The sequence below is a fragment of the Cavia porcellus genome, unplaced genomic scaffold (genome assembly GCF_034190915.1).
Source record: "Cavia porcellus strain 051 isolate PalLab524CR breed Dunkin Hartley unplaced genomic scaffold, mCavPor4.1 scaffold_12, whole genome shotgun sequence".
Classification (NCBI taxonomy): domain Eukaryota; kingdom Metazoa; phylum Chordata; class Mammalia; order Rodentia; family Caviidae; genus Cavia; species Cavia porcellus.
The window spans coordinates 65,643,855-65,659,794 of record NW_026947495.1 but is presented as its reverse complement, the minus strand read 5'-3'; the positions used below and the strand labels follow the sequence as shown (position 1 = coordinate 65,659,794).

Here is a 15,940-nt window from a genome sequence, read left to right as displayed (position 1 = left end):
AAGTCAGTTATATTACTATCACTTACTATTTTTCAGATAAACCTGGGCCACCTAGAGATCTGGAAGTCAGTGAAATTAGGAAAGATTCTTGTTACCTTACTTGGAAGGAACCACTGGATGACGGTGGCTCTGTCATTACAAATTATGTGATTGAAAGGAGAGATGTTGCTACTGCACAGTGGTCACCTATTTCAACAACATCAAAGAAAAAGAGTCATTTGGCTAAACATCTTACCGAAGGCAATCAGTACCTCTTCCGAGTGGCTGCTGAGAACCAGTATGGACGTGGTCCTTTTGTTGAAACACCCAAACCCATTAAAGCTATGGATCCTCTCCGTGAGTTGCTTTGTCTAGATAGAGCAGTATTGTTTAACAAATGTTTTTGACAACATTTCTTGTTCATCATAACTTCTTTTTTTCTTTTTTGTAAAGATCCCCCAGGGCCACCCAAGGATCTACACCACATAGATGTTGACAAGACTGAAGTCTCCCTTGTTTGGAACAAGCCGGATCGTGATGGTGGCTCTCCAATCACTGGATATTTGGTAGAATATCAAGAAGAAGGTGCTGAGGACTGGACTAAGTTCAAGACTGTGAAAAACTTAGAGTGTGTTGTTACTGGATTACAACAAGGGAAGACCTACAGATTCCGTGTAAAAGCTGAAAATATTGTGGGTCTTAGTCTCCCCGACACAACTATCCCAATAGAATGTCAAGAAAAAATAGGTACTTTTTCTTTTGGAATTACTATTTTGTTTCTTCTTTAAATTATGAATATTATGGAAGTCAGAATCTAATGACCTCATGTTTATTTTCCAGTGCCTCCATCTGTGGAGCTAGATGTGAAATTAATTGAAGGGCTTGTGGTAAAAGCTGGAACCACAGTCAGATTCCCTGCCATCATAAGAGGTGTGCCCATTCCTACTGCAAAGTGGACAACTGATGGAAGTGAGATTAAAACAGATGACCACTACACAGTTGAAACTGACAGCTACTCATCAGTACTTACCATTAAGAACTGTTTAAGGAAAGACACCGGGGAATATCAAATCACAGTTTCCAATGTGGCTGGTACCAAAACAGTACCTGTACATCTCACTGTTCTTGATGTTCCTGGCCCACCAACAGGTCCTATTAATCTTCTGGACATTACCCCTGAATATATGACTATCTCATGGCAGCCACCTAAAGATGATGGAGGAAGCCCTGTGATAAATTACATTGTTGAGAAAAAAGATACAAGGAAAGACACATGGGGTGTTGTCTCTTCCGGAAGCAGTAAGCTGAAGCTCAAAATCCCACATCTGCAAAAGGGCTGTGAATATGTTTTCCGAGTTAAAGCAGAGAACAAGATGGGTGTTGGTCCTCCCCTTGACTCCACACCTACTGTTGCCAAACATAAGTTTAATCCTCCATCTCCTCCTGGTAAACCAGTGGTTACAGACATTACTGAAAATGCTGCAACGGTGTCCTGGACTCTGCCAAAGTCTGATGGTGGCAGTCGGATTACTGGATACTATGTGGAACGTCGAGAAGTAACTGGCAAGTGGGTGAGGGTCAACAAAACACCTATCCATGACCTGAAGTTCAGAGTGACTGGACTCTATGAGGGAAATACATATGAGTTTAGAGTTTTTGCTGAAAACCTTGCAGGACTAAGCAAACCATCTCCAAGTTCTGATCCAATAAAAGCTTGCCGGCCCATCAAACCACCTGGACCGCCAATTAACCCTAAACTTAAAGACAAGAGTAGAGAAACAGCTGACCTGGTATGGACAAAGCCTCTCAGTGATGGTGGTAGCCCCATTCTAGGATACATAGTGGAATGTCAGAAACCTGGCAAGGCACAGTGGGACAGGATTAACAAAGATGAGCTCATTAGACAGTGTGCTTTTAGGGTACCTGGACTAATTGAGGGAAATGAGTACAGGTTCCGTATAAAGGCAGCTAATATTGTGGGTGAGGGAGAACCAAGAGAACTTGCAGAATCTGTGATTGCAAAAGATATCCTTCATCCTCCAGAAGTAGAACTTGATGTTACTTGCCGTGACATTATCACTGTCAGAGTGGGCCAAACTATCCGCATTCTTGCACGAGTCAAAGGCAGACCTGAGCCAGATATAACTTGGTCTAAGGAAGGCAAAATATTAACCCGAGAAAAGCGGGTTGATATAATTCATGATTTACCTCGTGTTGAGTTGCAAATTAAAGAAGCTGTTAGAAGCGATCATGGCAAGTACATCATCTCCGCTAAGAACAGCAGTGGACATGCCCAAGGTTCAGCCATTGTTAATGTCCTTGACAGGCCCGGGCCTTGCCAGAATTTGAAAGTTAGCAATGTAACCAAAGAGAACTGCACACTTTCTTGGGAAAACCCACTTGATAATGGTGGTTCAGAAATAACAAATTTCATAGTAGAATATCGTAAACCAAACCAGAAAGGCTGGTCAATTATTGCTTCAGATGTCACCAAGAGATTAATCAAGGCCAACCTTTTAGCCAACAATGAGTACTATTTCCGAGTTTGTGCAGAGAATAAAGTAGGTGTTGGGCCAACCATTGAAACAAAAACTCCAATTCTGGCGATTAACCCTATTGACAGACCAGGTGAACCTGAAAACCTGCATATTGCAGACAAAGGAAAGACATTTGTATATCTAAAGTGGCGGCGACCTGATTACGATGGTGGCAGCCCAAATCTGTCATATCATGTGGAGAGGAGGCTGAAGGGCTCTGCTGACTGGGAAAGAGTACATAAAGGAAGCATTAAAGAAACCCACTATATGGTTGACAAATGTGTTGAAAACCAAATTTATGAGTTCAGAGTACAAACAAAGAATGAGGGTGGAGAAAGTGATTGGGTAAAGACAGAGGAAGTTGTTGTGAAGGAGGACTTACAGAAACCAGTACTTGATCTGAAATTAAGTGGGGTGCTGACTGTCAAAGCCGGAGACACCATCAGACTCGAGGCAGGTGTTAGAGGCAAACCATTTCCAGAAGTTGCATGGACCAAGGACAAAGATGCTACAGATTTAACCAGATCACCCAGAGTCAAGATTGATACCAGTGGTGAGTCATCTAAATTCTCTCTGAGCAAAGCAAGGCGAAGTGATGGTGGTAAATATGTGATCACAGCAACAAACACGGCTGGCAGTTTTGTGGCCTTTGCCACTGTCAATGTTCTAGATAAGCCTGGTCCTGTAAGAAATCTGAAATTTACCGACGTGTCCAGTGACAGATGTACTATTCGCTGGGATCCGCCAGAAGATGATGGTGGCTGTGAAATCCAAAACTATATTCTAGAAAAATGTGAGAGCAAGCGAATGGTTTGGTCTACCTATTCTGCTACTATCTTGACACCCGGTACTACTGTGACACGTCTCATAGAAGGAAATGAGTATATTTTCAGAGTCCGTGCAGAAAATAAAATAGGCACAGGGCCTCCCACAGAAACTAAACCAATCATCGCAAAAACCAAATATGATAGACCTGGTCGACCTGATGCCCCAGAAGTCACTAAGGTGAGCAAAGAGGAGATGACTGTGGTTTGGAATCCACCTGAATATGATGGTGGAAAGTCTATCACAGGATACTATTTGGAGAAAAAAGAAAAACATGCAGTACGATGGGTCCCTGTAAACAAGAGTGCGATCCCTGAGAGACGTATGAAAGTACAGAATCTTCTCCCAGGACATGAATATCAGTTCCGTGTCAAGGCGGAAAATGAAGTTGGCATTGGAGAACCAAGTTTACCATCAAGACCAGTGGTGGCAAAAGATCCCATAGGTAGGTTGCCTTTGTTTCTTTCTGATATTACATCAGCTCTTAATTTCAAGCACAGAGGTATTAGATGATTTAGCCATAATATCAAAACTTTTATTTTAGCCAATATTTTCAAATAGACCTTTAACCAAATCACTTAAAATCTAAAAACAATGGTATATTCTAATGGTTAAGAAGGACGATAAAGAGGACTCTGAGATATCGAATGGCCCCTTTTTATTTGAGGATTGACTACATAAACTTAGAAATTAAAATATTGCTTGTAGTAAATGTGTGCTCATTTATTTTTATGTAATTGATTTTCAGAACCACCTGGTCCACCAACCAACCTAAAAGTGGTGGATACAACCAAACATTCCATAACTCTTCAATGGGGGAAACCAGTCTATGACGGTGGTGCACCGATAATCGGATATATCGTAGAAATGAGACCAAAAATAGCAGATGCATCACCTGATGAAGGCTGGAAAAGGTGTAATGCTGCCGCACAGCTTGTTCGCATGGAATTCACTGTTACCAGCTTGGATGAAAACCAGGAATATGAGTTCCGGGTGTGTGCCCAAAATCAAGTTGGCATTGGGCGCCCTGCAGAGCTAAAAGAAGCCATCAAACCTAAAGAAATCCTAGGTGAGGCCTCTTTTCAACTTAGCACCGGATTCATTCACATTTCATTTCTCTGAAGATTTTCTCATATCCTGAAAATGTTCTGAAACCTTAATGTCATTAATGTTTGCAGAACCTCCGGAGATTGATTTGGATGCCAGTATGAGAAAGCTGGTCATAGTGAGAGCAGGATGCCCTATCCGACTATTTGCAATAGTGAGAGGGCGGCCAGCCCCCAGAGTCACTTGGCGAAAAGTGGGTATTGACAACGTAGTCAGAAGAGGACAAGTCGACCTGGTTGACACTATGGCCTTCCTGGTCATCCCCAATTCCACCCGTGATGACTCAGGAAAATATTCCTTAACGCTGGTGAACCCAGCAGGAGAAAAGGCTGTGTTCGTGAACGTCAGAGTATTAGGTAGGTTGTTAAAAGGCTTCCCTCTCACCTTTCAAAAAAAATTAGTTCAAAGGGACACTGACAAGACATGTGTATCTGATTCTCTGGTTCTTTACAGATACTCCTGGACCTGTCTCTAATTTAAAAGTTTCGGATGTCACGAAAACATCATGCCATGTGTCCTGGGCGCCTCCTGAAAATGATGGTGGTAGCCAAGTGACACATTATATTGTGGAGAAACGTGAGGCAGACAGAAAGACATGGTCAACAGTCACCCCGGAAGTTAAGAAAACAAGTTACAATGTATCCAATCTTGTCCCTGGCACCGAGTACTTCTTCAGAGTAACTGCTGTGAACGAGTATGGCCCTGGTGTCCCAGCAGAAATCCCCAAACCAGTGCTTGCGTCAGATCCTCTAAGTAAGAATTCTCCTTTCTTCCTCCTCTTAACTCCAGTGCCTTATTTTAGCAAGATGCCAAAGCATTTTAATCCATTTCTGAAAGGGATTTCACTTGTAGAAACCCTCATAGTGCAATAAATATGTAATCCACTCAGGAAGGATTTTTATGACCCGCCTCATCTTGAACTTTTATACTTTCAACATACTGAACTACAGGTTTCTTATATTTGAGTAAATGATATATTAAAAGTATGTTAAGAAAGGGGTTTTGGTTCAGTTACCTAGAAAATTTTCTAAATTGTGTTTTCCTTGTAGGTGAGCCGGATCCTCCAAGAAAACTAGAAGTGACCGAAATGACAAAGAACAGTGCTACGTTAGCCTGGTTACCGCCTCTCCGTGATGGAGGTGCAAAAATCGATGGCTATATCATTAGTTACAGAGAAGAAGACCAGCCTGCAGATCGCTGGACAGAGTACTCAGTGGTGAAAGATCTCAGCCTTGTTGTCTCTGGTTTAAAGGAAGGAAAGAAATACAAATTTAGAGTTGCAGCCAGAAATGCTGTTGGAGTCAGCTTGCCAAGAGAAGCTGAAGGAGTATATGAAGCCAAAGAACAACTGTGTAAGTAATCACTGCTTCGTTTAGATCATGTGATAAAAGTTCACTCAAATTATACAGACTTGTCCCTGAGGAATCTAGTTCTAGAAATATGTGAAAAACTCTCATTTTTGAACACATGGACTCACAATGCATAGTAAATAAACTTTAAACCATGACTCAACCTAAACATGTACCTGAAAGACATCTCTTGAAGTGATACCTAGCCTTATGTGCCTGTTTCCAATATTTTCAATTTTATCCCATTTTATTTCTTTTGGAAAGGCAAATGCCATTTTGAGCTCACTATGGGCTGCAACACACTGCTTGAAAAATCTCCCTCACCAGAGAAAATTTAACACCCTCCCACAATTAATGCTTTCCTTTTACTTTTAGTGCCACCAAAGATCCTTCTGCCAGAGCAAATTACTATTAAAGCTGGGAAGAAACTCCGCATCGAAGCCCATGTGTATGGAAAGCCTCACCCCATCTGCAAATGGAAAAAAGGAGAAGATGAAGTTGTCACGTCCAGCCACCTGGCAGTTCACAAAGGAGATAACTCTTCTGTTCTGATCATAAAAGATGTTACTAGGAAAGACAGTGGTTACTATAGCCTCACAGCAGAGAACAGTTCTGGAACAGACACTCAAAGAGTCAAAGTCATTGTCATGGGTAAGCTAAGCATAGGACAATGGTCTTCAGATATGAAGATCACAACATTTTTTTCCCCATCAAATCCATGCTCATACATTTCTTCCCTCTTGGTTCATGCAGATGCCCCTGGACCCCCTCAGCCTCCATTTGACATTGCTGATATTGATGCCGATGCTTGTACCCTGTCATGGCACATCCCTCTGGAGGATGGAGGCAGTAACATCACCAATTATGTAGTGGAGAAGTGTGATGTGAGCCAAGGGAACTGGGTCACGGCCCTAGCTTCAGTCACAAAAACTTCCTGCAGGATTGGAAAGCTGATCCCAGGCCAGGAGTACATGTTCCGGGTCCGTGCTGAAAATCGATTTGGAATTTCAGAGCCTCTCACGTCTCCAAAGATGATTGCTAAGTTCCCATTTGGTATGTGCTTTCTGAGGAAAAAAAGAAACTTTTCTTCCCACTCTATTACTTAAGAGCACAAGCTGACATTTCTGTTATATTCATCTGCAGATGTGCCTAGTGAACCAAAGAATGCACGAGTCACTAAAGTCAACAAAGACTGCATATTTGTCGCGTGGGACAGACCAGACAGTGATGGAGGGAGCCCTATTACTGGTTACTTGATTGAACGCAAAGAAAGAAACAGTTTACTCTGGGTGAAAGCGAATGATACTCCTGTCCGGTCAACTGAATATCCTTGTGCTGGCCTTGTTGAAGGTCTAGAGTATTCATTCAGAATCTATGCCCTGAACAAAGCTGGATCCAGCCCTCCCAGCAAACCAACAGAATATGTAACTGCAAGAATGCCAGTTGGTAAGTGTGTAGGGGCTTTGTTTTCCAGTATTATGGAGGTCATTTAAATCTTGGAGCCTCTGAAGATTACTACTTCCATTCAGGAATAGGTTCTGTCTCTTATCATGAAAATGTTCTGCATATAACTCTTGTAAGCCACAGAGTAAGGACTCAAAAGTGTATCCTTTTAAGCTCATCATTTAGGAACAGGGTAACAATGTGAAGTATGGAATTTATACTTCCGTTAGCAATCTAAATACTGAGAGTATTTCTTTTACTTTTAGATCCTCCTGGGAAACCTGAAGTTACTGATGTCACCAAGAATTCTGCATCTCTTATCTGGGCCCGTCCCAAGCATGATGGAGGGAGCAAAATTATTGGCTATTTTGTAGAAGCTTGTAAACTTCCTGGTGATAAGTGGGTACGGTGCAATACTACACCTCACCAGATACCTCAGGAAGAGTACACAGCCACTGGCTTAGAAGAGAATGCTCAATACCAATTTAGAGCAATTGCCAAGACTGCAGTAAACATTAGCCAGCCTTCTGAACCTTCTGATCCAGTGACCATCCTTGCAGAAAATGGTAAGATTCCACTGAACATTATCGGGAGAGATGTACAGTATTCAGGAAGTTTATTACATTCAATAAAGATACTAAACCTATCCCTATGATAAAAAGGGAAAATATAATGATAGGTACTCTGGACATCACACTAAAATTTTCATTCAAGAGACAACATTTTAACCTAAAAGCAGGACATAAAAAGACTCTAAGAACTATGACTACCAAATGCATTTAATGATAGCAATGATTATGTAGAGATGTTGGAATTATAGAAATTTATTTCTTTTATGCTCTCAGCATTGTCAAACTTCTATATTAAGCTTTTTGTTATTTTTGTAATAAATATATTGCTTTTAAAAAAAACCTTATGCTTGATTGTTATCAGGGGACAGGAAACAGAAAAAGGGTACATGTCAGTCAAAAGATTCAAATTTCCAGTTAGTAGGAATAAATGGTACTGATCAACTACATAGCTTGGTGACCTTAGTTGTTAATGCTGCAGAAAAGAGTAGGTTTTAAATGTTCTCATAACAACAACAACAAACACTGAGTGGGTGAAAGGAATATGTTGATTTTATCATTCTGTAATATATACATATACCAAAACATCACCTTGTACGTCATAAATATGTGAAATTATTTGTCTAGAAAGGTAAAAATATCCTTGAAAGATATACACCCCATGAACTTCTATTATTAATAAGAATTATATATTTTTGCCTCCACTAAGTCCTTTTATCTTGTTTCTTTCTAGTTCCTCCCAGGATAGACCTGAGTGTGGCTATGAAATCTTTGCTTACCGTGAAAGCTGGAACTAATGTTTGCTTGGATGCTACTGTCTTTGGTAAACCCATGCCAACTGTTTCTTGGAAGAAGGATGGCACACCAGTAAAACCATCAGAAGGCATAAAGATGGCCATGCAGCGGAATCTGTGTACCTTGGAGTTATTCAGTGTGAACCGGAAGGACTCAGGAGATTATACCATAACTGCTGAGAATTCAAGTGGTTCCAAGTCAGCCACCATCAAGCTTAAAGTATTAGGTAAGTAATGAGTTTAATTAGAATCCCAGTTTTACTTAGGTTGAGGGCATGTAAATAACATTTATAAAGAAATATGTGAGAAAAAATATATTTACTCATATATATTTCCGAACCACTGAATTAATCTTATCACAGAATAATCCTTTAGAGGTAGAAAATGATTAGAAATCACATATTACAATTACCTAATTTTATATATTAAGAAACTGAGATTCTGATAAGTTAAGACTTCAGGTTCATACAGAAAGTTAATGACAATGTAACGACTGCAGCCCAGGGGTCCAGACTTCTACTCTGTACTCATTCCCTTAAATTTCACCTTTCCTCCTTAATTTTTCAGATAAGCCAGGTCCTCCAGCATCTGTGAAAATCAACAAAATGTATTCAGATCGTGCAATGCTTTCTTGGGAGCCTCCTCTTGAAGATGGAGGTTCAGAAATCACCAACTATATTGTGGACAAACGTGAAACAAGCAGGCCCAACTGGGCTCAAGTGTCTTCTACCATACCCATCACCAGCTGCAGCGTGGAGAAGCTCATCGAGGGCCACGAATATCAATTCCGTATCTGCGCAGAAAATAAATATGGAGTGGGTGATCCAATCTTTACTGAACCAGCAATTGCTAAAAACCCGTTTGGTAAGAACATTTTCTTATAGTTGTTCCTTTTAATTTTTTTTAATATTACCAGTTAGCTTTCCAAAGCTGACTTTTGAATCAATCTCTGCAGACCCACCTGGACGCTGTGATCCTCCTGTTATCAGCAACATAACCAAAGATCACATGACAGTCAGCTGGAAACCTCCAGCAGATGATGGTGGCTCCCCCATCACTGGCTATTTGCTTGAAAAGAGAGAAACTCAGGCAGTTAACTGGACTAAGGTCAACAGAAAACCTGTGATAGAAAGAACAATAAAAGCAACAGGTCTCCAAGAAGGTACCGAATATGAATTCCGAGTCACAGCTATAAATAAAGCTGGACCAGGCAAACCCAGTGACGCATCCAAAGCTGTGTATGCTCAGGATCCTCTGTGTAAGTTTCATCAAAGCCTTCCATACTCTTACAATCAGCATTAAACAACCAAGAATGAAGTTTTAATTAAAATTTTCTACAATTCTTTATCCTCAGACCCTCCTGGCCCACCAGCTTTCCCTAAAGTATATGATACAACCCGTAGCTCCGTGAGTCTCTCTTGGGGCAAGCCAGCTTATGATGGTGGGAGTCCTATCATCGGTTATCTCGTTGAAGTAAAGCGAGCTGACTCTGATCACTGGGTGAGGTGCAATTTACCAGAGAAGCTCCAGAAAACCCGCTTTGAAGTGACTGGCCTGATTGAAAATACAGAATATCAGTTCCGTGTGTATGCCGTTAATAAGATTGGGTACAGTGACCCCAGTGATGTGCCAGATAAACACTGCCCGAAGGACATCTTAAGTAAGTATTACCTAAAGATAGATTGGACCTTTCTCATCAATTTGTATGATAAGAGGGAGGATAGAATTCCATTGTGTAGACTGATTTATTTATGCGCTTTGGAGTTAGTAACTCCAGGCACACACTTTAAGGGAACTGGGTTTGTATTTCATGCTGCTGTAAGTAGGCCAAAGGAAATGCAAGGTGACTTGTGGTTTTGAAAAGCTTTTCATATATACCTGAAAATTTCATGTCTCCCAAGGAATAGGTAATGTGGGAATTTTATTTGGAGAATAAAGAAGGTTTTAAATTAAAGAATTATTTATCTTACCTATCTAAATTATTCTTCTGGTTACAATTTACTGTTGCAGTCTACCATCTCCGAGGGTATGTAATTGCCTCTCCATCATAACTGCTCTCCATTATTATTTCTATTCGCTTACTCTCCATCACTAGTTCTCCAGTGCTTTTTTTTTTAAAAAAAAGTTACTTGGGGCTGGGGATTTAGCTCAGCGGCATAAGCACCTGCCTTGCAAGCATGTGGTTGTGAGTTTGATCCCTGGTACTGGTAAAAAAAAAAGTTACTTGGCATTACATTTCACTGACTCTATAATTCTCTTTCTACAATGAAATAATAAAAACAGCCAGAGTACTGTGCATGGCAGAGTGCCTTCACAGAATATAAGAAAGTAAAACAAGAATGGAGGAGTGTCAAAGACCAATCACCCACTTTCTTTCCTAGAGTTTGATATTATGTAGGATTTATGAGTACAGAAGGTACCGACCCTTCCAGCAATACCTGGTTGAGCATAACACGTGTTAGAAAATAGAAAGATCAACAATTGGTAAAAAGTATTGAAACACTTTTGAGAATTATATAAAGGATGTTTTAGTGAACAAGAAATGAATTTTTAAAAGAAAATATATTTTAGGAGTAATAAGGCCAATCCTCGAAATATACCTATTAAATTTTTATTAATTTCCTTCACGCCCAAATACATAGTTCCACCCGAGGGAGAGCTTGACGCTGAATTACGGAAAACACTCATATTACGTGCTGGAGTTACAATGCGACTCTATGTGCCAGTAAAAGGACGGCCACCTCCAAAGATTACTTGGTCCAAACCAAATGTCAATCTAAGAGAAAGGATTGGACTGGACATAAAGTCAACTGACTTTGACACTTTCTTACGCTGTGAAAATGTGAACAAATATGATGCAGGAAAATATATCTTAACCCTGGAGAACAGCTGTGGTAAAAAAGAATACACCATTGTAGTGAAAGTGCTTGGTAAGTCTATTTGAAGACAAGAATCATATGTGTGTAAAACTATAGTTTATATATATTCACATGAATGAAATTTTGTACGATTCCTATTTACTTCTCCAGATACTCCTGGGCCTCCTGTCAATGTGACTGTAAAGGACGTGTCCAAAGACTCCGCTTATGTCACCTGGGATCCTCCCATTATTGATGGTGGAAGCCCCATTATAAACTATGTGGTAGAAAAACGCGATGCAGAAAGGAAGTCATGGTCTACAGTGACCACCGAGTGCTCAAAAACGAGCTTCAGAGTATCTAACTTGGAGGAGGGGAAATCCTACTTTTTCAGAATATTTGCTGAAAATGAGTATGGCATTGGCGATCCTGGGGAAACACGGGATGCCGTCAAAGCTTCTGGTGAGCAAATGAACCCCACAGTGTGAAGTGATGTTGGTTAGCTGGGGCGTAGACTTATCTTTTCTCCTTTGCCTTAGAAACCCCTGGACCAGTCGTGGACCTGAAAGCATTGTCGGTAACTAAGTCATCTTGCACCATTGGCTGGAAAAAGCCTCGCAGCGATGGTGGAAGTCGAATTACTGGCTATGCAGTTGATTTCCTGAGTGAAGATAAGTGGCAACGAGTGATGAAATCATTAAGCCTGCAGTATACCACAAAAGATTTGGTTGAAGGGAAGGAATACACCTTCAGGGTGTGTGCTGAGAATGAAAATGGAGAAGGTACCCCGAGCGAAATCACAGTCATGGCAAAGGATGATATTGGTAAGTCCCCTCCCCCAGACATTTCATTTTCTTCTTATTGTCATCAAAAGTGTGCTTTACACACTAGCCTGTCAAAAAAAATCCATTAAAGGCTATAATGATCTGAAAAAGTGAATTGCCTGGTCTTAATTTGCTAGGCTGGGAATACAGCTCAATGAAGGAGTATTTACCCAGCACACATGAAGCCTGGGTTTGATCCCTACCCCCAAGGGAAGAAAACCAATAATTTATGTTTGCTGTTTTGCAGTGGCTCCTGATCTTGACTTAAAGGATTTACCTGATTTGTGCTATTTGGCTAAAGAAAACAGCAACTTCCGTCTTAAGATCCCCATCAAAGGCAAGCCAGCACCGTCAGTAACCTGGAAGAAAGGAGAAGACCCTCTAGCAACTGACACGAGAGTCAGTGTTGAGACATCTGCAGTTAACACAACCCTTGTGGTATATGATTGCCGAAAATCTGATGCTGGGAAATACACAATCACACTCAAGAATGTTGCCGGCACCAAGGAAGGAACTCTCTCTATAAAAGTTGTTGGCAAACCTGGCATCCCCACTGGGCCAATCAAATTTGATGAAGTTACGGCAGAAGCCATGACCTTGAAGTGGGCTCCTCCAAAGGACGATGGAGGTTCTGAAATCACCAACTATATCCTAGAGAAGAGAGACTCAGTGAATAATAAGTGGGTGACCTGCGCTTCCGCTGTCCAGAAAACCTCCTTTAGAGTAACAAGACTTCATGAGGGAATGGAATATACCTTCAGAGTCAGTGCTGAAAATAAATACGGTGTAGGAGAAGGCCTGAAATCAGAGCCAATTGTGGCCAAACATCCATTTGGTAAGTACCTCAAAGGCAAAAATCACAAATAAAATATGGTTTTGTGGTGGTTCTTTGTTATAAAATCTGCCTTATGTGCTTTTCCCTAGATGTGCCCGACGCTCCTCCACCTCCCAACATTGTGGATGTTAGACATGATTCCGTGTCTCTTACTTGGACCGACCCCAAGAAGACTGGTGGCTCTCCAATCACAGGTATGCAGTTTGTTCTTACCCTACAGCTCTGTCAGTGTTCCTTCCAGGTATTTCCATGAAAATGAAATAAATGTGTGCTCATTGTTTATAACACTGTCTGCGTATAGAACAATTATTTTTCTTTCAGTACATATGACTGGTGTTTGATTTCATTGAAAGCTTTCTAATGTAACAGTTAATAAAGACTTTCATGGTGACAATCTCTACTTTTGTAAGCTAATGTTCAACGGAGGGGCACTAAAGATAGTTATTTCTTTTTTAAAAAAATTTTTTTTAATAGGTATGACAGTATATTTCATTATCTTTACAATAGTTGTTCTTTTAATCATGTATATCAAAGTAAAATGAAATACAGAACATTATAGAACTTATCAAAACAGAATATTGAATAGAGCTGTACCATTAATCAGAATAGAGCAAAACAGTAATAAAAATATTTGCCTTCAAAGAAATGGTAGAAGGAAATCCCCCTTATTTGCTATGGTCAACCTCCCAGGAGATGCTCAGATTTCTGGTTCCCATTTGCTAACGGGGGCAGGGGAGAAGAAGGGGGTAAGGTAAGTGGGATATTTGACTCTAGGCTGTGGACCAGTAGGTTCACTATTGCTTAACATGAGGCAGGCTGGTTGCTTGGTTTCCCAGCAAACATAGATATTTTAGGAGGGAAAAATGGCACTATGCCTGAGTAATAAAAGTGTAGTTAGTATGAATGATTATCTGTTCAACATGTAAATAATTTGAATATATGTGCAGTAAAGTTGATCTGTATATATATACATATATATATATATATATATGTATATATATATATTTGTCAGTCTGTATTTGTACTTTGCATCTGAATTGATTCACTCCTGGTTTTATTCATAGGATATCACATAGAGTTCAAGGAAAGAAACAGCCTCTTGTGGAAGAGAGCTAACAAGACTCCAATAAGAATGAGAGACTTTAAAGTGACAGGATTAACTGAAGGTCTTGAATATGAATTCCGAGTCATGGCAATCAATTTAGCAGGAGTGGGCAAGCCAAGCCTACCATCAGAGCCAGTTGTGGCTCTTGATCCAATTGGTAAGTCATTATATGAAGAAAAACCCAAGGACTTTTACTATATGAAGCAAACATCGGTATTTGTTTGACTGATTTTATTTTTGTTTTAGACCCCCCTGGAAAACCTGAGGTTATTAATGTAACAAGAAATTCAGTGACTCTCATTTGGACTGAACCCAAGTATGATGGTGGTCATAAGTTAACTGGATATATAGTGGAGAAGCGAGATCTGCCTTCTAAGACTTGGATGAAAGCCAACCATGTAAATGTCCCTGACTGTGCTTTTACTGTAACTGACCTTGTGGAGGGTGGAAAATACGAATTCAGAATAAGGGCAAAGAATACAGCAGGGGCCATCAGTGCTCCATCGGAAAGTACAGGAACCATCATTTGCAAGGATGAATACGGTAGGTCAATTTTATTTTTACTATATTAAAAAACAGCAAAATTAAGTCTCTTTCCTTTTCTGATTAAAATGTATTTTTTTCTTTGCAGAGGCACCAACCATTGTCCTCGATCCCACCATAAAAGATGGGCTAACAGTTAAAGCAGGGGAAACTATTGTTTTGAGTGCCATTAGTATCCTTGGCAAACCTCTTCCAAAGTCAGTTTGGTCCAAGGCAGGAAAAGACATCAGACCATCAGATATCTCGCAGATAACTTCGACTCCAACATCTTCCACACTTACAGTCAAGTATTCTAGTAGAAAGGATGCTGGTGAATATACGATCACTGCTACCAATCCTTTTGGCACGAAGGAGGAACATGTGAAAGTAACAGTCCTTGATGTACCTGGTCCCCCAGGGCCTATTGAAATCAGCAATGTTTCTGCTGAAAAGGCGACACTGACATGGACACCTCCCTTGGAAGATGGTGGATCACCAATTAAGTCCTATGTTCTTGAAAAGAGAGAAACTAGCAGACTTTTGTGGACAGTGGTTGCTGAAGATATTCAGACTTGCAGGCATGTGGTAACCAAGCTAATCCAAGGGAATGAGTATATCTTCCGTGTCTCAGCTGTGAATCACTACGGCAAAGGAGAACCTGTGCAGTCTGAACCTGTCAAAATGGTAGACAGATTTGGTACGTAGAGCATACCAGGGAACTGACGTATAAACATTTACTGCAGCATTTAGGAAATCATGAATTACTTACAAATTTGTTTTTTTTTTTTTCTAGGTCCTCCTGGCCCTCCTGGAAAACCAGAGGTATCAAATGTCACCAAGAATAGTGCCACTATCAGTTGGAAAAGACCAGCTGATGATGGTGGCAGTGAGATTACAGGATATCACATAGAAAGAAAAGAAAAGAAAGGCTTGAGATGGGTGAGAGCAACAAAGACACCAGTTTCAGATCTAAGATGCAAAGTAACCGGACTGCAAGAAGGAAGCACCTATGAATTCCGTGTCAGTGCAGAAAACAAAGCAGGAATTGGTCCACCTAGTGACGCATCAAATCCTGTTTTAATGAAAGATGTAGCATGTTAGTATTTATCCTTTTCAACACTCCCCACTTGGGAGTTCCAGTTTTATAGAGAAGTTATCCAAAAGCCAAACTTTTAATATATATTGTTTATCTT

At 40.4% G+C, this 15,940-nt stretch overlaps 1 protein-coding gene across 1 annotated transcript in view; it reads left to right on the top strand.

Moving 5' to 3' along the window:
- The window catches only part of Ttn (titin), a 267,085-nt gene that overhangs the window by 201,738 nt on the left and 49,407 nt on the right, over positions 1 to 15,940 (top strand). The window contains exons 286-309 of the mRNA XM_063259376.1: positions 37 to 336; positions 433 to 726; positions 820 to 3,786; positions 4,090 to 4,410; positions 4,520 to 4,804; positions 4,902 to 5,201; positions 5,498 to 5,800; positions 6,173 to 6,448; positions 6,551 to 6,850; positions 6,941 to 7,243; positions 7,507 to 7,806; positions 8,543 to 8,830; positions 9,171 to 9,467; positions 9,559 to 9,861; positions 9,958 to 10,263; positions 11,246 to 11,533; positions 11,633 to 11,923; positions 12,001 to 12,285; positions 12,533 to 13,120; positions 13,210 to 13,314; positions 14,185 to 14,382; positions 14,472 to 14,768; positions 14,857 to 15,444; positions 15,541 to 15,843. Coding sequence (XP_063115446.1) covers positions 37 to 336; positions 433 to 726; positions 820 to 3,786; positions 4,090 to 4,410; positions 4,520 to 4,804; positions 4,902 to 5,201; positions 5,498 to 5,800; positions 6,173 to 6,448; positions 6,551 to 6,850; positions 6,941 to 7,243; positions 7,507 to 7,806; positions 8,543 to 8,830; positions 9,171 to 9,467; positions 9,559 to 9,861; positions 9,958 to 10,263; positions 11,246 to 11,533; positions 11,633 to 11,923; positions 12,001 to 12,285; positions 12,533 to 13,120; positions 13,210 to 13,314; positions 14,185 to 14,382; positions 14,472 to 14,768; positions 14,857 to 15,444; positions 15,541 to 15,843 — 10,086 coding nt within the window. The remainder of the gene's footprint in view (positions 1 to 36; positions 337 to 432; positions 727 to 819; positions 3,787 to 4,089; positions 4,411 to 4,519; positions 4,805 to 4,901; positions 5,202 to 5,497; positions 5,801 to 6,172; positions 6,449 to 6,550; positions 6,851 to 6,940; positions 7,244 to 7,506; positions 7,807 to 8,542; positions 8,831 to 9,170; positions 9,468 to 9,558; positions 9,862 to 9,957; positions 10,264 to 11,245; positions 11,534 to 11,632; positions 11,924 to 12,000; positions 12,286 to 12,532; positions 13,121 to 13,209; positions 13,315 to 14,184; positions 14,383 to 14,471; positions 14,769 to 14,856; positions 15,445 to 15,540; positions 15,844 to 15,940) is intronic.